At 31.0% G+C, this 23,068-nt stretch overlaps 1 protein-coding gene and 1 pseudogene across 1 annotated transcript; one reads left to right on the top strand and one right to left on the bottom strand.

Annotated features, from left to right (window-relative positions):
• Positions 1-1,298: 1,298 nt before the first annotated feature.
• On the bottom strand, positions 1,299-9,597 carry LOC100241882 (uncharacterized; annotated as a pseudogene).
• Positions 9,598-17,068: 7,471 nt separating this feature from the next.
• LOC100257268 (anthocyanidin 5,3-O-glucosyltransferase) lies at positions 17,069-18,490 on the top strand. The gene has a single exon (XM_002267537.4). The coding sequence runs from the start codon at positions 17,069-17,071 to the stop codon at positions 18,488-18,490; it is 1,422 nt and encodes a 473-aa protein (XP_002267573.1).
• Positions 18,491-23,068: the final 4,578 nt, after the last annotated feature.

Genomic DNA, 23,068 nt, shown 5'->3' with positions numbered 1-23,068 from the left:
CCTACCCGCAAACAAAAAATAGACAAATAACTAGGTAACCTAAATGTATTGGTAGTTTCACTAGGGAAGTTTTTGTTACCTAGAAATAATCCCTCTTTTAAATCCCTAATTTTGTATTTTGTTGCCTTCATTGGAAATTGAATAACAATTTCCCAAATAAGATATGAAAAGGAAAAATATGTTTTTCACAATAATGAATAACATTATTAACCTTAATGATTTTGCCTTAGTACTAATACTGACCTACCTATTTAACCCATTATAATAAAGTTACTGAAGACACTGCTAGGTAATAGTAAGATCATATATAAATTAAAATTGAGGTAGTAGTTCTTCTAGTAAATTACATGTCTGTCTATAAAGACATACATGGTCTTATAAAAATGAGAGAAGTCCCCTTAGTTTATATGCCTCTTGACTTGAGTCTATGATCGATGTTTGTCCTTATATCAAACCAAATATTCCTATTGTTGTAAGTCTTTTATCATAGGTTTTAATGCAAAGGGACATTTGATTAAAAGGGATAATCTTAAAGTGATACAGATGACCTCTTTTAAAAACCTAGAATATGAAATTTTTTGAAAACATTTTTCATCATTTTTCATACCTCCACCTCAAGAGACACTTTTGCATGGTATGTGATTGTTTCAAGCTTTTATATCTAATAAAAAATTAAGTAATTATTCCTCTTATTTATCTCCCTTTTTAAATCTCAACCAGTCCTTTTAAATCTTCTTGTAATTAAGCCTCATAAGAAAATATAAACTTGGTTATAATGAGTTTAATTACAATTCTAAATAACATATGTGCTTACCATATCATTTTCCTATTTAGGTATACTACTCAATGGCATAAGCATTTAATGGTGTGAGTGGAGTTGGAAAAAGGTATAAATTTTACAAATTTTTTATTCTATTAGAATTCATATAATAATTTAGAAAGTAATGCTTTACAAAATGTGCAACATTTGCATGTATTTGTTTTAATTGTTTGTTAGATGGGTGTTGCCTATTTTAGTTAAGTTAATAAATTTTCATATATTATAATGTAATTGATAATTTTAATGTATACATAACCTATTAAGAACCCATGTGTTTTATTTGCAAATTATAGGAAAGCGGTGACTCGTTGGAGCCAGCTAACATTGCAAAATAGTTGCTTACTACGAGAGTTTTTACAGGTTAAAAAAGGTCTTAATAATTGTATATTGTTTCTAAATTGTGTTTTCTCCTTCTTCTAAGAGACACTTCTAATGTTATGTAAGAGGATTCTAATTCCAATCTGAGCCTCTTGAAAATCTAGAGACACCTACGTTCATAAGGCCTTGAACAAGATGGGTCCTTCTGGTTCTTCCACTCTTGACTTTCTTCTTCTACTTCTACCGTAAAATGCTTCTGCCCAACAATGATATAGATCAACTCTTCCTTGAATTCAGGGAATCCATCCATATCATAGAATGGGTCATCTTATTTCTTCCTCTCATACTCCCCTTGTAATGTCCCAAACCCAATTTAAGGGTAAAATCATAATTTAGAAACTATTAATTAATTAAAGTAATTTAGTAAGGGTAAAAAGGTCTTTTTGTATTTAAAACCCCTAGATATAAATTAGGTTTTTCTTATCTTCTCTATTCAGAAAACCCTTTCACACAAAGATCAAAAAGATAAGAGAGCATGGGGCTGAAGATTTGGAGGTTTAGCGTTTGAAGATCAATTTTCCAAGTAATATTTTTAATCCTTAAATTTATACTTTATATTCGTTAATTAGTTTTGAAAACTTTAGATATTCTTTGGAATATCTCGATTTTGATTAGAGTTCGTTTAATTAACTTATAGGTCAAAAAGATTAAAAATTTATGAACATGGCTTGATTTATTAATGGAGATCGACAGATTTTTATTTCTCAAATGAATAGATCTAAATAAATAAATAAAATAAGTGTCGTGTGATTTTCTGGAATGGTGAATAAAATAATAATAATAATAATAATAATAATAATAATGTAGATGTGTGTGGTGTAGTAGAGGGTTTAAAAGAAAAAAAAAATGTGTGTGGACGTCCAGGGAAGGAATGAACAAAAGAAAAAGAAAAAGAAAGGTGTTATTATTGTTATAATAATAATGAGTGTAGTTGGTGGCTTGGAGTAATAGTGTTGCAGGGTCTTTGAAAGTAATAATAATAATAATAATAATAATAATAATATATATATATATATATATATATAATGGGGTGTGGGGTGGAATTGTGGTTAAGTGATAGTTGGATTATAGGAACAATAACAATAATAGTTTCTTGTATAGGTTTTAATTTAATTTAAGTATATAAAGAAATAAATAGTGAGGGTAAGATTATGAAAGAAAATGAATTTTACAATAATTTGGAAACTCACTAAATTAATTTATTATTGTTTAGTAAGTTGAAAATAAGATTCGGTAGTAATAATATTAGCATGAGAAATTAATTAGGATCCCTAATACTAAATAAAATATTTTTAGGATTGTCAAATTTTTACCTTTAGATAATTGTGTATGATATTATGTTAGGTGAGGAGTAAATTCGTCATGCTAAATACTTCATGTTTTTTAGCGCTTTTTCAAGGTAAGGGAAATTAATGCAGATTTTTATAAAAGAAAATAATTTCATTTTTATATTGTATTTTGAAATGTGTAAAAATATTATTTTTATCTTTACGCATGGATCAAATATGTGTTTTGTATGGAAAGTATATTTGAGAATTTTCTTTGTTTATAAAAAATGAAAAATTGAGGAGATATGATATTTTGTTTTATAAGCTTGAATTAATGAAATAAAGTGTTTGACTCTGGATTATATGACCCTAATCAACGGGTTATGATTGTTGACATTTTCGGCCCTAGTCAACGGGTTATAATAGTTGATATTATATGGCTCTAGTCAATGAGTTATAATAGTTGACCTTATGACCCTAGTCAACGGGTTATAATAGTTGACCTTATGGCCCTAGTCAATGGGTTCTAATTATTGACATTTGGTTTTGTTGACCTTAAATGGAACAAATTTGAAACTAGTTACTCAATTGTGAAGTCCCACCTAATTGGGCACCCTTTGTCATACGATAACCAGAGTAAAGATATTTTGAATGTATTCGATTTGGTTTTGATGAGAAATTGTTTTGAAATGGATATGAGAAAGTTTTGTTGAAAATTTTGAATGTATTAGTATTTTGAATTCAAAAGTTTTTATGAAAATAAGTAAATGTTATATCTCCTATTTGCAAGCATGATTGAAAATGTTTGATCCATGAAACTGTATTAATGTTCCTTATTGGGCTTTGAGCTCATCCCTCTTTGTTGATAATCTTTCAGGTAACCTCAGTTCGGGCGAGGAGTGATCATTAGGAGGGAAATTTGGCTTTATTAGGACATTTGTTTAAACTCTCTTTATGTTGGACATTGTTTAGATGTTAAAACTTAATTCTCATTTGAATTATTTAAGTTTGGAGTTATTTGAACAATAACACTTTAGTTGATGTATTAGTTTTTTTAAAGTTGATACTTGGAGATTTTAGAATTTTGTCCTACTACTCTGAACATGAATTTAGTAATCGGTAAATTTCTAGTTACAATACGAATGTTTGTGTCATTTCCACTTTGAGCCTTTGGGCTTAAGGTGTTAAATGACCGTCATGCCCTTGGAGTGGGTTTTGGGGCGTGACAAAGTGGTATTAGAGCACTAAGTTATGATCTTGTTGGGAACATGTTTTAGTTTACTTTGAGGATAGATGAGTGACGCATTAGTTTAAGTTTCAGTTTCAGTTTCAGTTTCGTCTTGTATAAATTCATATTCTTCCTTATGAATCTAAATTGTCTAATTGGTTTTCTATTGACTAATTTAGTTATACCTAATGCTTTATAGGACAACATGCCACCAAGAATACCAGCATCTTCCCAAAACATCCAAGCTAATAATGATGTACCTCCTCCACTAAAGGTTTGCCTCCCATGAATGCGGAAGGGCTTTATAGGTATCTTGAGACTTTAGCTAGTTTGGTTAAGTGTTAGGCTAGAGCTATTAAGACTCAAGCTCTTGGAGAACCCTCATATTCTAAGGGTAGTTCATTTGACGACTTTAAGAAGTTAGGTCCTCCTTATTTTTCTAGTACTTCAGACCCAATGGAAGCAGAAGCTTGGATTTTCAAGATAGAGAAATTCTTTGATGTTATAGATTGCTTTGAAGAACAAAAGGCCTCTTATGCAGCATTTATATTAGATAAAGAAGCAAATCATTGGTGGCGTATGACCAAAAGGCTTTTAAAGGATCAGGGACCTATAGTTTGGAGACAGTTTAAGGAGGCATTTTACAAAAAATACTTTCTCGACAGTGTTGACGACAAAAAATAAGAAAGTTTGTTCATTTGGAACAAAGGGATATGATGATGGCCCAGTATGAAGCTAAATTTACAGAGTTGTCACGTTTTGCTCCACAGTTGATTACTATAGAGGAGGAAAATGCATTAAAGTTTTAGGATGGATTGAAACCCTATTTGAAGAACAAAATATCTATTTTGAAGCTTAGTGTCTATTCAGAGGTTGTAAATAGAGCCCTTACAGTGGAAAAGGATAATAAGGAGCTTCAGCAGTATAGAGAGCAACAAAAGAAAAGGAGTAGGAGTGATAGTGCCCATGATAACCAAGCACCAAAAAGGTTTGTTTCAACATAGAGTCATATTAAAGGAGAAGTCATGCAAAATTTAGATATGACTTGTTATATTTGTTGTAAGAAACATTGGGGTAAACCTTGCTATAAAGAGTCTAGAGCTTGCTTTGATTATGGGAATCATGGACATATGATTCGGGATTGATCAAAGAATAAGAAGTTTATAATTGGGAAGCCTAAGGAGGAGAATAAGGAGGATAAATAGAAACCTAGAGTCCAAGGGTGGATGTTTTCTATGACTCATCAAGATGCTCAAGCCACTTCTGATGTGGCAACAACTACTATTCGAATTTACACTTTATTGATAGAGTCTTGATTGACCTAAACTCAACACACTCTTTGTTTCAATATCTTTTGTTGGTTTGTTAGGTATGCTTGTTGGTAGCCTAAACTTTGATTTGAATGTTGTTATTCCTATGAGACATTCTATTATGGATAATATAATGTTTTGAGGTTGTCTTATGATGACTAGTTATATGAAGATGTTAGTTGACTTAGCACTTCTTGACCTTTAGAATTTTGATGTGATTTTGGAGATGGATTGGTTAGTTTCCTTCTATGTCCTTATTAATTATTTTGGTAAAAGGGTGATTTTCATATTCCTGACCAATATAAGTTTAGTTTTAAGGGAAAGCATGTGGTTAGACCGTTGTGTATGATCTAGGTTTTATGGGCTAGTTCCTTGCTTAGGAAAGGTTGTTAAGGGTTTTATGCCTATGTGGTGCAAGATGGGAAAGACACTATGTTCTATTATTGTCCAGTTGATAAAGGTCTAGTGAAGTAATCTTAGTATTCGGGAGGTCACTTAGGAAGTAGATGAAGAGATAAGAGAAAAACATTTTCATTTATTTCAAGACTCATGTATGTCAAGTTTAGAGGACTAAACTTCTGCTAAGGAGGGGAGGATGTAATGCCCCAAACCAATTTAGGGGTAAAATCATAATTTAGAAATTATTAATTAATTAAAGTAATTTAATAAAGGTAAAAAGTTCTTTTCCTATTTAAAACCCTTATATATAAATTAGATTTTTCCTATCTTCTCTATTCAGAAAACCCTTTTACACAGAGATCAGAAATATCAAAGAGCATAGGGCTGAAGATTTGGAGGTTTAGGGTTTAAAGATTAATTTTTCAAGCAAGATTTTTAATCCTTAAATTTATATTTTATATTAATTAGTTTTGAACACTTTAGATATTCTTTGGAATATCTCAATTTTGATTAGAGTTCGGTTAATTAATTTATAGGTCAAAAAAGATTAAAAATTTATGAACATAGTTTGATTAATTAATGGAGATCGACAGATTTTGATTACTCAAATGAATAGATCTAGAAAGAAAAAACAAATAAATAAAATAAGAGTCACATGATTTTCTGGAACGGTGAAGAAAAAAATGATAATAATAATAATGTAGATGTGTGTGGTGTAGTAGAGGGTTTAAAAGAAAAGAAAAGAAAAAAAAACAAGCACGCATCTGGACGTCTAGAGAATGAAGGAACAAAAGAAGAAGAAAAAAAAAGGTGCTATTATTATTATAATAATAATGGGTGTAGTTGGTGGCTTAGAGTAATAGTCTTGCAGGGTCTTTGAAAGTAATAATAATAATAATAATAAGGGTTATGCTACGGTACCGAAATATACTTTTCGGTACCATACCCCAAAATTTGCACCAATTGCATCTTGCCACATGTGAGGATTGTTGAATAAAAAAGAAAAAAAAAACTTGCTATATAGGTTACAAACCGGTCACCTCCTATGCCAAGAAAAAATAATCCAATGCAACACAAAAGTTTTAACTCTTTACAACATCCAATTCTATAATTTGAGGATTTATTTTATAAAAGATTGAAAAATGTTGAATAATTTGTGAAAATATAAATTTTCTAAAAGAAAAGAAATTAGAATTTATTTTATTTGTTCATATAAAGTGATAAACCAAAGAGGTGAAGAAAAAAAATTAAATTTAAAACAAACTAAGTATTCAAAACAAAATAATTCAATGACATAATTTATAAATTGAGAGTCAATTAATTTATTTTATTTTAAATTGAAATTATTTGTGGAAAAAATTGGATGAATATTGCAAATGCGAAAAAGCAATATAATTGGTTTATGAAGTAAAAAAAATGAATAATTTCAATGAATTGTAAGTATTGCTCCATGCATTCCCACTTGATGGCGAAACTTGCTTTTTATTTGGTGAAAAATTGATTTTTTTGAAAAAAACTTGGAGTCGCCACTTATTTTTGTTTTATTTTTAAGGGAAAACAAAATAAGAAAAAAAAAACTCCTAAGTATGACTCCTTATTTGGAAAAGACAGTCTGTGGAAAACCAAAGTCGAGTCCGAGGGTCAAGTTACCTATTGGGAAGGTATAGTGGTGAGTTGTAGCACCCCTCTAAATCCTATAATAAGGTCTCTACTAAATAAGGTGAAACATACATGGAAATTAACTAAGAGATCAATGGATACCAAAATGATCAAATTATCAAACGAATCATCTATGAGAATAAGCAAAATAGGAGTGAGATCATACCTTAGCAGCAAGTAATAGTGCGCTATCATGGAAACAATGTTAGCTCAAGTATAAAATTATAACATGCATATCAAAGAGTAAGACAAATATCAAACAATATTTATTAAGCATAATAGTTGACAATCAGAAGAGGAAACTCATATGTAGGGCCCTCACCAAAGGCCAATTGATTTTGCATGAATTGATCCTACAAATTCCATTGTTTTGGAATTATGAAAATCATATTCATTCTTATTTAAAATCAAGAAAAAACAAAATATTATTAGAAAATCAAAGAAAATTTGTGAAAGTGCTTACCTAAAGGGAAAGGTAGCAAGTTTATTAAAAATGAGATTTTTTTTTACCTAAAACCCTAATAAAGGATAAAAAGTTGTAGAATTAAAAATATTTGAAAACTAAAGTGGAATTAAAATTATTTGAAAGAAACTAGAGTTGTGAAAATTATTTGAAAATTGAAATCTTAAAAATTAAATTTAAAAATTAGAATTTAAAAAAAATTGAAAATAGGAGTTTTGAAAATTGGAATTTTGAAAAATTATTTAAAAGTGAGAGTTTTGAAAATTGGAAATTTGGAAAAGTATTTGAAAATGGAAGTTTTGAAAATTAAATTTGAAAATGGGAATTTTGGAAAATTATTTGAAAATGGAAGTTTTGAAAATTGGAATTTTGAAGAATTATTTGAGAATAGAATTTTTAAAAATTAAATTTGAAAATTGGAATTTTGGAGAATTATTTGAGAATGAGAGTTTTGAAAATTATTTGAAAATTAGAGTTTTGAAAATTAAATTTGAAAATTGAAGTTTTGAAAATTAGAGTTTTAAAAATTAAATTTGAAATTTGAAGTTTTGAAAATTGGAGTTTGAAAATTATTTGAAAATTGAAGTTTTGAAAATTAAATTTGAAAATTGGAATTTTGGACAATTATTTGAAGATGGAAGTTTTGGAAATTAAATTTGAAAATTGAAATTTTTGACAATTATTTGAGAATGGAAGTTTTGAAAATTGGAATTTTAAAGAATTATTTGAGAATGGAAATTTTGAAAATTAGATTTGAAAGAAACTAGAGTTTTGGAAAATTATTTGAAGATTAAAGTTTTGAAAATTGGGATTTTAGAAAATTGAACTTTGATAGCAAAATATGAAGAAATAAATAAATAAAAAATGTGAGTTGTGGTGATCGGTTCAGTGGGTTCTATGACATCAACTATTGGCTGCTGCTTCTCCATCATTCCAGACAAAGCCAATCTTGTTGACCACTCAAGAACATCATCTATTATGTTTGAGACTCGCTTCTAATACCTGGCTCTTGCAGCTTCATCAGGGGCATGGTGGCTCGGTAACAATATAAACAACACAGCCAACACTGCAAACAAAAGCCTAGTTGTCCACTTTGGGCACTCCTCCTCATCTTTCTTGGGCAAAAACTGGAATAATTCTCATAGTGTTACTTCCTCTGCAAGGATGTTAGGGAAAAACCAGACCCACTTTTGAAGAATTATCCATAAAGCACCAAAAATTGCAAGTCTCAATAATAGCAGAGAGAGTATGAGTAGTAGAACACCAACACATGTATATAGTACTAGTAACCTGCACCCATGAGGATACTGGAAACAAGAAAATAGCAAGAGTCAACACATGCCAAAAAAAAATGAGAAAAGTGTCTACCATAATGGCCTCCGTTTGACAAATTTCCATGCGAAAAAGGCATAATTTTTAGAAAATAATTGATCGGTGAAGATCTCTAAATGTGTCGGCCAAGTAGTCAATTTTTTTATTTCCAGGTCGAACAATTTTCACTACACAATCACAGTGCACTAAAAGATTCTTCCCTTTTAGATATAACTTGCAACAAGTGCCATCCAATTGTTTTTTTTACACCTTACAACTTTGTTTAAAGGTGCATTAAATGCAACCTCCTCAAACTCTGGTACCATTTGCCCCTTTCTTGCCCATCCAAGCATTCCACCATCTTCTTTGGACAGACAAATTGAGTATTCCACAACCAGATCACTCAAATCCACTCTACCAGAAATCCTCCATTAAAGCTCCAATAAAAGCTTAAGGTCATCCTCCTTGACAAGCAAGTGTTGCACTAATATTTCCCTACCACTTCCAGAGTTGCCTCCATAACTAAATGAAGCTTTGGGACATGGCTGAGCCACCATGTGAGGGAATCTCTTTAGGCTAAGAGAAAAAGGATAAGGTGAACCAGGTAGGAATGTTTTGGGAAGAAATGCGTGTAGAGAAGGAAATGAAGAGAATTTACGAATGATTGAAGGAGATGTGAGGTTGAGAGTGGGAATCAAAGATAGTTTTAGTGCAATGAGAGCTGGAGATACACCTGGTGGGAGATGAGCAGCTCTCAACATTGCTTTCTCTTTTGAAATCTCTTATCCTCTTTCTTTGTGTCGAGAGTGAGGCTTCAGGTGACAAGTCTAGACCAAGGGTGCATGCCAGATGCACAGACACAAACTAATACCAAGAACAGAGAAAGAAATAACCCAAAACAAAGCATGCCCAAAGCAACAAACAATCCATTAAATAAGGCCTTATTTCATGCTGAAATAAATGAGCCTAAAGCAGAGAATGAGCCAGAATAAATCTTAAACAAAAAAATGGATAGAACTTTCAAGCATCAAATGTAAGTCAAGATTCAAATTCATCATCAGATTTAAACTGAAAGAAATTGGAGAACAAAACAGTGTGAAGTTTGCAATCAATCCAAGATCAGCAAGACAACATCTAATCTCTTGTAATCACACTCAAACAACAAATAATTCTCAAAGAATTGACTAAAAATGAGAGTAAAGCAGTGTAAAAAATGAAAGACATGGAGATTACAGAAATCTCACTTGGAGAGCCTTCTCCCAATCCGTGTTATCTTAGTTTCAAGTGAGTTGTGTCTCCTTCCAAAAACCAGCAAAGAATACTCAATTTTCCATCTCCTCTGCTCTTCCTCTAGACGCTCTCTACAGCTAGCTCACCCTCCTCCTAAAAAAAGTTTATCCCAATCCTCTCTTCTCTCTTCCCTCTTCCATCTCTTTTGATTTTTCTCTTTTTTTAGTTTTTTGCTTCCCATTTTTTTGGGTGGCCGACCTCCATTTTTTTCTTTCCCTATTCTTCATCTTCTCCCTTCCCAAAGACTGCAACACCCACACTCCACTTCCACTCATGACTCTCACTCTCATGACCCTATTTTTTTTTTCTTCCTCCCGTCCAACACAACCACCATATTTAGCACGCACCATCTCCCCTTCCCTTATTTTTTTCCATTTTCTCTCTTTCCTTTTATTTTATTTATTTATTTATATTTTTTTTCTTTCTCTCCACCCAAACGCACTACACAGCTCCATTTGTCAGCCGATTATCGGATGGTTGCTGATGCCACTTTTGGCGACCCACCTCCACACCTCCACTGCTACTCTCTTCTCTTATTTGAAATTGGGTAACTTTTCATTTCCTTATTTATTATTTATGTGTTTTTATTTTCTTATTATAATAAATTCTTGATCTCTACATTGTATTGTTTTTTTGATATAGAAATTAGGTTTGTGGATATATTACATTTGGTGATTAATTTGGGATATTTGGATTATATCAATTGCATATTGTTTATCTTATTTGGACTTGGGCCTATTACTTATTGGTTATTTATTTGGGTTTATTGGATTGGGCTTGAGACATTATTTCCTTTGGCCATGTGTATTATTAATGTGGGCTTGTTAATTAATATGAATTTTAGGCCCACAATGTGGGTATGAATTTTGGGCCCACAATGTGGGTGAAATTTGTTGGATGACTTTAATATTTGATATAGGTTTGACCAATTTGAACTATTTAATTTGGACATGGGACAATTGTGGTGTATATTAAATTAGGCTTGGATTATGGGATATTAAATTTAGGCCTAGTAGAATTTATTTTAATTTATCCAATTTTAAGTTTGGTTAATTGTGCTTGTCTTTTGGTAATTAATTGGGAAATTTTGCACTGCGGCTATTGGCATGGGGATATTTATGTTGGGTTATATTTGCTAATTTGGGCCAATTTTTAATTGACAAAATCTATTAAACTAATTTGAAGTTTGAATTTGGGTTTGAATGATTATTTTGGACTCTATATATTTTTTTATATTTACACTTTGGGTTATTTTTGTTTTTGCATGGATCCATTCTGTAAATCTATTGGCTGAGTATAAATTTATGACACGTGGTGTATGGAATTTCATGGAAGAAAGTGGAAATCGAAAAGCTATAAAAAGACATTGAGCTTATTGTAAGCTTGTTTGGGTACACGTTTTATTTCACACTACTATTTGGTTTTATTTTTATTAATTTCTATAAATATTTGTTTGTATATATTTACTTGTTGTGTACAAAATTGAACATCGAACAAACCAGAAATTTTGCTTAAATAAGAGGAACAATTTAATAAATATGTTTTAATAAAATAATAGTTTTAAAATATTCTTCTTGACAAAAGAGAGTTTTTTTTTTAATAAAAATTCAAAAAAACAAATGCTTTTAATAGAATTTGAAAAATTGTATTTAATAATAATTGTCCAAAAATTTCTTTGTTTAATAAAAATTGTCCAAAAAATGTTTTTTAAAATGAATTCTTTTTCCTTAATTAAAATGGAATTAAAAGTATTTTTTAGAAATAGAGGATATAAATTTTTTTTCTTTTTAATTAAAAATTCTTTGCAAACAAAGTTATGTCTTTTTAAATAATTTGTGTAAATCACTTTTCTTAAATGAAAACAAATTGAAATAATTTTGTAAATAAAATTGTAAAAATTCTTCTTTTTTTTTCTAGCAAAAGCAAGTAAAAATAATTTTTGTGTCCAAATTGAAATTTTGTAATAAATTCTTTTGATACAATAAGTGTAAATCTTTTTTGAAAATTGAATACAAATGAAATTGAGAAAATAAATTAACTCTTTTTTGTAAATAAATAAATTGAAATCATTAATTGAAAATCATTTTTAATAAAATCCTTTGAAATTTCTTGAAAACTATTTTTTTAATATTTTTTTATTTAGTTCAATAAATCATTTTTTTTGCATAATTCTCTTGTTATTTATTTTGTGTATTTTTGTAATTAGATTTCATCATTATTTTTGGGTATATTGATTTTCACCATGACTTGTACATATTCATTTGCATGATTATTTTTCTTGGTATCCATAATTAGTTAATTAATTTTCATAATTCTCTTAATTCGTTTAGTATAGGCCATACATATATGGGCTTAGAGGGGTGGTACGGCTCACCACCGTACCTTTCCAATAAGTATCCTGACCCCTGGACCCAGACTCAGTTTTTCACAAACTTATTTTTTCCAAATAAGGAGTCACACTTATGGTTTTCTTTCTTATCTTGTTTTCCCTTTAAAAATAAATAAAAAATAAGTGGTGACTCCAAGTTAGAGATGTCCATTGGGTCGGGCCGCCCATTTTGGCCCGTGGCACGACATTATAGCAGGTTGGGCCGGCACGACTCAAAAGGAGCAGGCCGTGTTGGGCCTAAAGAAACAGCCCACGCGGCCCGCCGTGCCCACTGTGTCAGCCCACTTGGCCCTTTTAAATTTCACTTTTTACTTTTTACTATTTACTTTTTATTACATGTCAAATGTCTATAATACCCCTCTCAACAACTATAAAACGACTAGTTTGAGGGGTAAAAAGTAAATTAATAACTATCTTTACTTTTTATGTCAAATGTCAATATTACCCCTCCTAACAACTTTATAATGACTAGTTTAAAGGTTAAATAAGTAAATCACTCACTATTAATATTTTTAGGTCTAATATCTATAATACCCCTCTCAACAACTATATAATAACTAGTTTTAGGGGTAAACAAGTAAATTACTCACCAATACTTCTCTATAAATACCCTCATTTTAATTCTTTCTCACACAATTCTCAAATTTCTCCCCTTATATTATTTACAATTCTCTCTACTTTTTCTTTTCACAATTCTCTAAATTGAAATTCTCTCAAGTGGTAAGGATATCTACTAACTCTACAAGTACTAAAGATATCTACCAACTTTACAAATGGTCATTATTCATAAGGTTGAGGTATTTATATTTAGTTATTTCATTTATTTATTTTAATTCTATATATTTAATTTTATTGTTTTCTTTCTTTTACCTTATTTTTTTCATCTAAAATTAAAAATGGATCCTTATCACCTAGATGTAGCAAACCTTGACTTTGGTATTGATGCATGTAATGAATTTAATCCATTTGAAGATGATGAGATTCCCACCTCCTCTAGTGTTCCTCTCTTTGACCTTCCCCAACCCAATCCCATAGGCAAAAGACCTAGAGCTAGTAGACGCACATTTGTAGTATGAAATCACTTCACTATAATAAATAGACAAAATACAAGAGGAAAGGTAGAAAATCTAGTAGAATGTAAGTATTGTAAAAAACATATAGTTGCAAAGCTAGTGGTGGCACAGGTCACCTTAAAAGACATGCCGAACAATGTACAAAAAAACATGGTGCATTAGATCCTAGACAATCCCAAATAAGTCAAAACGAAATAGGATCTAGTACATCTTCAATAACCCCCATTATATACAATCAACAATTCCTAAGAGAAAGGTTAGCTAAATTGATAGCCAATATGGGGCTTCCACTGACATTTGGAGAAGATTCTAAATTTGTACATTTCATGAAAAAGTATGTCCAACCAACCTATCATAGAATTCCTAGGACTACTTCTCATAATGATGTAATTAAAGGTTACCTAAAAGAAAAACAATTAGTAATTGAAGAATTTAAAAATCATAATGGTATTATATATGTGACCTCAGATTTATGGACTAATCAAAGTAATGAACCATTTACATGTGTGACATCACATTATACAGATTCAAATATGAAATTGCAAAAGAAAATATTAGGTTTTCGTAAAATATTACATCCTCACAAAGGCCCTTCCATATATGATTCTTTGACAAGTGTTTTTAAGGAATATGAGATACAAAGCAAAATTTTTAGTATTACCTTTGATAATGTTTCAAATAATAAAATGTCATAAATTTATTTGTAAAAACAATTAGAGAAGGTCCACTAATTGAAATATTTCATGTGAGATGTATGTGTCATATAATTAATTTAATAGTACAAGATGGTTTAAAATTAATCACCCTCATTATAAGCTATCCAGTCTACTATACTATTTCTTGATTCATCTAACAAATTACAAGAATTTTATACTTTATGTCAATTAATAGGTTTGAAAAAGAGAAAATTTCGTCGTGATATTGGTCATCATTGGAATTCTACCTACCTAATGTTAAAATCTTATGTAAGGTATCATAACATACTATCAGATTATGTCAATAGTAAAGCAGGTGAAATTATAGTAACTTCTGATGATTGGGAGAAAGGTTTTGCTTTTTAAAAATTCTTGAAGGTTTTTTATGATACTACTAACATGTGTTCTACTGTATATACTCAGACATCTTGTATAACACTTAGATGTATTTGCAATATAAGTGATGTGTTTCGACAATATAGGGAACATCCCTTTTTTAGTGAAATATGTGTACAAATGGATTTTTTTTTTTTTTTTTTGAAATATTGGAAGACTATTCCATCACTTTATTGTTTAGCTACTTGTATGGATCCAAGGGTTAAGGCTGAAGGTGTAGAAAATGTTTTAAATTACATAGCTATTTGTATGAACCAACCATCTGAACCAGAGGGTAAGATATACGAACAATTAAACAACTTATATAAATATTATGAGAATAAATATGGTAATGTCTCTTCAAGTACTATAACTTCATCTATATTTGGAAATGATCTATTTTTTTATACAATTAGCTAAGGGAAAGTGACAAGTTGGTCCTTCAAGTAGTTGTGATCTTTTAAAATATTTAGATACTAATTAGTGTTCATACCTATCCCTTGATGAAGTACAAAATTTTGATATTATGAAGTGGTGGAAATCTCATAAATTCACTTTTCCTATACTATCTAAAATGACACGTGATCTACTAACCCCATCGGTATATACTGTAGCATCGGTATCTTCTTTTTCTATAGCTGCAAATATAATAGGAGATTGAAGGACAAATCTTATAGCAAAAAGGCTAGAAGCTTTGACATGTTTGAAGGATTGGGAAGATGGACGCATGGGACTTCAAACTTTAGAGGATGAACTTAAAGAAGCCTTCAAGAAATTGCTTCTCAATGCAAACAATGATGTTCAAGAGATTGATGATGATTGAAGATGAAAAAAAAGAATGAAGATTGAATAAGAAGACAAAAGTGAATATGATAATTGAAGAATTATATGTTGTTCGTTTCTTTTAAATCTATTATATGTAACTAATTTTTAAAGGTTGAGTAATGCATATGATTGATAGTTGGATGGGTGCCAACCTAGTTGGGGTGTACTCAAACTATAGTGATCAATCCTTACTTTTTTTTCTCTCCTTATTTTTTCATGTAATTTGTTGAAATATTGAATAAAAGAATTATTATTTTTTTATATTTCATTTCCTTTTATATCCCATTATTTTAAATTTATTTTTATTTTGATAAAAAAAACAAATTCAAATATAATTTTTTTTACTATTTTTAAAAACAAAAAACTAACATTTCTATAAATTTTACAATTACAAATTCGATAAATATAAATGTAAAAAATAAAAAGTATAATTATTAGAGGTGTATAAAAAATAAAAAAATATAATTATTAGAGGTGTTTAAAGTAACAAAAAGAATTTTTATTTAATAATGAAAAAAACTTAAGAAAAAATTACTTAAAAAATTAAATTAAATTTTTTAACAAAGTGGGTGGCCCATGGGCCATGGCCCGCTGGCATGGCACGGCCCAACATGATTAGCCCGCAAACCTATGGGCCGTGTTGGGCCACCTTTTCCTTACATGGGCCGGCCCGACTTGACACGATTTTTAAGTGGACAGTACTAGCTCGACAAGTTGGCCCGTATTAATGGCCCGATCAATCTCCAAGTCTTTTTCAAAAAATCAAAATTTCAATGAATAAAAAGCGAGTCTCGCCATTTAAGTAGGGACACACGTAAAAAATACGGATTCATATTTGGTATCTTTTTTTTTGTACAATTGAATAATGAGAGTACAATGGTAATTGGTAGGATTTTCTTTCTTTTAGATAAATGGTAAGTATTTTATTAAATAATAAATTATATTTTATATTTAATAATAAATTATAAAAAAATTGTAATGTTTAGATATATATGGGGTGCATATGATTATTTATCATCGATGTGTCATCTTTACCAATTTCATAAGTTTTTCTTAATTTTTTTAATAACATGCCTCTACAGATGGCATTTTATTAGTGCGGTTAAATGTGAGTAGGTCCCAAAACAAATAGTCGGTAGCAAAGAGCAACCCATAAAGAACTTGAGGTCATTTTCTAATAATTATGACTTCTCAGGCGTGAACGATGGGATTCGACAAAAAAAAAAAAAAAAAAGAAAAGAAATGGGATTTGACAAAAAGGTAAGGCCTGCGATGAGGTCATTTTCTAATAATTATGACTTCTCAGGCGTTAACGATGTGATTCGACAAAAAGAAAAAAGAGAAAAGAAATGGGATTTGACAAAAAGGTAGGGCCTGCGATGAGAAAAATGATCTGAATCATGTCATGAATTGTTAAATCAACATTGTAGTCTCATAGCTGGCAGTCGGGATAAGACTGACAGGTAGGTTTGTATCTTATTGAGAAAGGCTCCCCGTCTTATTGGTTTAGATATATATATATATATCTATATAGCAATACAGCTGTTCTGCTATTTCTTATCTCCATCTCTCTCTAGCTAGAAAGATGAAGGACACCGTAGTTCTGTATCCTTCTACAGGTATCAGCCATGTCATTCCCATGGTAGAGTTTGGACAACACCTGCTCACTTACTACCCTTCCTTCTCCATCACCATCCTCATTTCCACTTTACCTTCTGACACCGCCTCCACTGCCGCATACATCGCCTCCGTGGCTGCCGCCACCCCTTCTATTACCTTCTACCACCTCCCCACTGTTTCTTATCCCAACCCCGCCAGTTATCCAGCTCTGTGCTTTGAATTCATGGCCCTTAACAACAATAATCTCCGTCAATTCCTAGAATCCATGTCCCAGACCTCAAGTATTGAAGCCTTCATCATCGATTTCTTCTGCAATTCCTCCTTTGAAGTTTCTGTAAATCTTAACATCCCAACATACTATTTCCGTCCCTCAGGGGCAAATGCGCTTGCTGTGTTCCTTTACCTCCCCACCATTGATAGAAACATGACAAAAAACTTGAAAGATGATCTCAACATGCATCTCCGTGTCCCGGGACTACCATCCATTGTAGCTTCTGATATGCCTTTGCCGTTCCTTGATCGCACGACTAAAGCCTATCGATACTTCATTGACAGCGCAGAGCAGATGGCTAAATCATCTGGAATCATCGTAAACACTTTTGAATTGCTTGAATCAAGAGCTTTAAAAGCCATATTAGAGGGTTTGTGCACTCCAGATTGGCCTACCCCACCAATTTTCTGCATTGGCCCATCAATTTTGAGCAGCAATCGAGCTGGTGGCGGCAGCAGCAGCGATGAACACGAGTGGTTGAGCTGGCTCAACCTGCAACCGAGTCAAAGCGTGGTGTTTCTGAGTTTTGGTAGCATGGGGCGGTTCTCTGTAAAGCAATTGAAGGAAATGGCAACTGGGCTTGAAAAAAGTGGCCTGAGGTTTTTGTGGGTGGTGCGCAATCCACCTAGTGATGAAAAAGAGAAAAACATTTCCGATGCACCAGAACCGAGCTTGGACTCATTCTTCCCTGAAGGGTTCCTTGAAAGAACAAAGGATAGAGGTTTTGTGGTGAAGTCCTGGGTAGCACAGGTGGCGGTACTGAATCATGGCTCGGTTGGCGGTTTCGTGACTCATTGCGGATGGAGCTCAGTTGTCGAGTCAGTGTGTGCCGGGGTGCCTATGGTGGCATGGCCTCTGCAAGCCGAGCAAAGGATTATTAGGGTGTTTTTGGTGGAGGAACTGAAGGGAGCTTTGGCGGTGAACCAGTCGGAAAACGGCTTTGTGAGTGCCACTGAGTTGGAGAACCGAGTGACCGAGTTAATGGATCCCGAGAAAGGAAACCCACTGAGAGACCGAGTTACAGCCATGAGAGATGGTGCCAAGGCAGCCATAGGAGAGGGCGGGTCATCTCGAGTTGCGTTGGCCAAGTTGATTGGGTCGTTTAAGCGAGCTTGACTGAGTTGAAAGATTTCAATTCGGTTCTATGATTTCCCACCTCAAGGAAGTTCCGGAATATAAATATGAAATGATTTTATTGTAAATTTATTTGTTAATTAAAAGTGATTAAACTGGTCTAGCTAGCTTAATCTTCTTTTCCCTACCTTATATGAAATAATATTTGATCGTCCCATTATACATATGAATAAATACTTTGAAATTATTAAGCTTATCTTTGGTTCAACAAAAGTTTGAAGGATAATGTGATAGTAGAGAGAGATAAAAAAAAAGTGAATGAAAATAAAAAAAAATTAAAATAAATAATTTTTTATGTATTACTTCATATTCATTTTACTTTATGGATTCTATATTTTGCTTAATGCGTTCTTACTCGATAACAAACTCGTTTTTTTTTTTTTTTTTTTTGTGAAAATTTGATTTTTAGACAAGACTTGGAATCACCACTTATTTTTGTTTTATTTTTTAAGGGAAAAATAAAATAAAAAAGAAAAATTCTAAGCATGACTCCTGAAAAAAAAAACAGGTTTATGAAAAATCGAGTTTGGGTCCGGGGGTCAAGTTACCTATTGGGAAGGTACGGTGGTGAGTCGTAACACCCTTCTAAGCCCTATAATAAGGTCTCTATTAAATAAGGTGAAACAAATATGATAATTAATAAGTAGATCAATGGATACCAATGAAATGATCAAATAATAAAACAAATCAAACATGAAAACGAATAAATAAATGAAGTAAGAATAGGAGCGTACCTTAGCAGCAAATAATAAAAGGCTATTATGAAACAGAGTTAGTGTATAATGATAAATATAAAATATCTCACACAAAATCAATCAAAATCAAACAATATCAATCATGCGATTCACTTGAATTATTTTTTTAAGAAATGTTATGAATGTTGGGCCCCCCACCAAAACCTGATTAATTTTGTATTAATTAATCTCATAAATTTCGTTGTTTCTAGAGTTCTGAAAATCGTATTCATTCTCATTTAAAAAATCGAAAAAAAAGAAAAATTATTTTAAAATCAAAGGAAATTTGTGAAATTACTTACCCGTAAGGAAAGGTAGCAATTTTATCAAAATCCGGATTTTTGGTGACCTAAAACCTTAATGAAGGACAAAAGTTGAAGACTTAAAATTATTGGAAAACTGGAGTGGATTTAAAATTCTTTGAAGAAAAATGGAATTTTAAAAATTATTTAAAAATTGAAATCTTAAAAATATATTTGAAAATTGGAGTCTTGAAAATTAAATTTAAGGATTAGAATTTTTAAAATTAAATTTGAAAGAAATTGGAATTTTGTGAGAATTGGAGTTTTGAAAATTAAATTTAAGAAATAGAATTTCGGAAATTAAATTTAAGAATTCGAATCTTAGAAATTTAATTTGAAAGAAATTGGAATTTTGGAAATTATTTTAGAATTGGAGTTTTGAAAATTAAATTTAGGGAATGAAATTTTGGAAATTAAATTTAAGAATTAGAATTTTCGAAATTATATTGGAATTTGTGGAATTGTAGAAATTGTCTATTTAAGTGACACCTTTTATATAAATTAAAATTTTTAGGAATTGTAAAAAATGTCTCTTCAAAAGACATCTTTAGCTTTAAAATCAAATTCATGAAATATTCAAATTGTCAAATTGTAGAAGGTGTCTCTTCAAGAGACACCTTTAATACATATTAGATTTTTTGCCACGTGGAAAGTGTCTTTTCAAGAGACACCTTTCATATAAATCCAATTTTCTGAAATTATAGAAAGTGTCTTTTCAAGAGACACCTTTAGCTTAAATTCAATTCTTTTAAATGTGTATCATAATTTTGAAAATTATGGAAGGTGTCTTTTGAAGTGACACCTTCTACGTGGCCAAAACTGCTATAAATCTATCAATATTTTCCCAACTACCATTTTTTAATAATTATTTTTAAAAATTGCTACGAAAGTTAAGAAGGTCCTATTTTCTGTTTTTAAAGCCTTGTATGATTTTATTTTTATTTTTTTTTAAAAGCGTTGGATTTTTATTTTGATTTCCAACAAATAGTTTTATATTCTCAAAAAGGAAAAATAATTTTGAAAATAATTTGTTTGTTTTCTACTTGCAAAAAATCAAGTCAATATGATAGACTTTTTTTTTATTATTCTTTTATTATTTTTAAAAATTATTGTGTAAATTATATAAAAATACATAAATAAAGCACTTTTCTACAACAATTCTAATATTTATCTTCATACCTTTTTTTTTTTCTTTCTCTTTTTATTTTTTCTTTTCTTAAAGGTTTTTTTGTTTAGAATAATTCCATGAAGTAAAGTGCAATTCCAGTTGTTTTCTTTTTTATTTTAATAAAGAACAAAAAATATTCGTTCCTGACATGGTAGTGTTTTGTATACTAAAGAATCTTTGGGAGAAGGTTTTGTTTTGTATAATGTGAGCATTAATATTTGTTGTCGCCTCGCGTATCCGGTGGTCCACGTTGCTGCTAGATGGATGGACACGCGATTCTCAACACACAAAGGGTTCTTGATTCAGCGGTCATACCTGCAAGAAGGCATCCGGACAGGGTGTCCGGACGCACCCTCCGATGGTTTTGTTAGCCATGGTGAGAGAGAGGAATATAAATCAGTTGGCCTTTTACCAGGTATTAAAGAGTTACCAGGAGGATCCCTTTCTTCTTCGTGCGAAGACATATATATACAGCTTCAGGGGTACTGTTCCTCTCATTAATGGTGAGGAGATATTTTATGTTGTGATGATGACAATAGGTGTCAGTAGGAGCATTATCACCCTACGAACGACTGTCAGAAACCATGGTAGGTGATGCGGCTGTCAGAGATCGTGGGAAGGTGATCATGTAGAATGATCGTGGGAAGTGACTTGCTATCACTTCATCTTGTCTTCTCACTCTGCAGGTGACAAGATGTGGGCCATGGCTGCTTGTTGTGATTGCGTGTAAGACTTGCTTTACTTTAATTGACCATCCAGACGATTTATATCCGGATGGCTCATGCCGATTATCCGGATGTGTTGTGGAGACTATCCGGATGTCTACGCTCTGCCAGCGTCGTTTGCTCTTCCTTGGACAGGAGAAGCTGAAACGTCGTTTGCCTTTCCTTTCCTTGAGGCGGTCCGGATAGGATAACTGCACTATGCATATCCTTAGGGGAATCCGGATGATGATGGTCCGGCTGATAACACGTGCCACGCGTCACCATGAGCTGCGTGCCACGTGTTTCCCAAGGGGAGGGGTCCCTACAATATTTACTAAATATATAGGATTTAGATATAAATTTTTTATTTTATATATATATATGTATGTATGTATACATGTATGTATAAGAAATTCAAGAATAAGATCCAAGGTGTTGTTTGCTTACCCGGATTAGAGGTCTAAGGCCTATTTATAATATGAAAAGGATTTTTAAAAATTTAACACAGTTATTTCTAATTATAGAAGTTAAAAATATCATTTAAATGGGATTATTATTTTAGTTTTTTGAAAGTTTAGGAAATATTGTATTTAAAAAATTCTATTTAAATAGAATTAATAGTTTTTTTTTATTTCTTAAATTTTTTGGAAAAAGACTTGTCAGATAAGAAATAATTAATTACTTTTAATAGATGATTTTCCTAAACATATTTTTGGAGAGAAGCCTTCCACTAAAAGCACATCAAAGAGAAATACTTTGAGTTTGTTTAACAGTGTTTTTAAAAATAAAAATAAAATTAGCCTAAAAACTGTATTTTTTTTCTTTAAGAAAAATAAAATGTTTGGCCAAATTTAGGAAATGCTTTAAAATTTTTTTAAAATCATTTGTATTGTTAAAAATCACTTATAGTGTTTTTATATAGAAAACTTGATAGGTGATTCTTGTAAAAACAGTTCCAAAAACTCACTTGAAAATTTTTAATTATCTTTAAAATTTTATTCAATATATCTAAAAAAATTATCCGAATATTTGAAACTTGTTAAATAATTCAAATACCATTTTTACGGTACTAAGTATTTATTTAAGAATAATTATTCTTTGGAACATAATATATTTTGTAAAAAAATAAAAGATAATTTAACTCTCTAAATTTCACTAAAACTATAAAATCTCCCTTCAAGGTTTTTTTTTTTTTTTTTTTGTAGTATCTTGGTATAAGCTTACAATTGCAAAGCCCTAGATGCTAGGCGCAATGGAATGACATAATTTTTCAAAAACATTCTAGAATGTTAAAGCTGGTCTGCAAATTTATAGTTTATGTTGTTGCTCATATCTCCAATGTATCAATAGAATTATTCTAAAAGGTTAAACTAGATTTATCATTGATATCTTTTGTTCCCAAACCAAAAATGATTTTTGATAAAATAAAAAAGAACAAAAAGCTAGCATAGTAGCCAGGTCATCTCCATAAAGAACTAGAAGTTTACGAAAAAATTAGCATGGATTCATTTTGATCTAGCCAATGTTAACTAGTTTTATTCATGATGAATAAGATCAAACACAAAAAATGGACTGAATTGTGGAAGATAATATGGAAACATAGTATAAAATGGATACAAATAAAAACTAAAATCGGTGATGAAGAAAATGAA

The sequence above is a fragment of the Vitis vinifera genome, chromosome 16 (assembly GCF_030704535.1).
Source record: "Vitis vinifera cultivar Pinot Noir 40024 chromosome 16, ASM3070453v1".
NCBI classification, from domain to species: Eukaryota; Viridiplantae; Streptophyta; class Magnoliopsida; order Vitales; family Vitaceae; genus Vitis; species Vitis vinifera.
Note: the sequence above shows the minus strand (reverse complement) of the source record. Positions and strands in the feature narration are given on the sequence as shown.

What these genes read in the sequence shown, in the direction of transcription:
- LOC100257268 (XM_002267537.4), top strand. Translation starts at nt 17,069, where the DNA reads ATGAAGGACACCGTAGTTCTGTATCCTTCTACAGGTATCAGCCATGTC.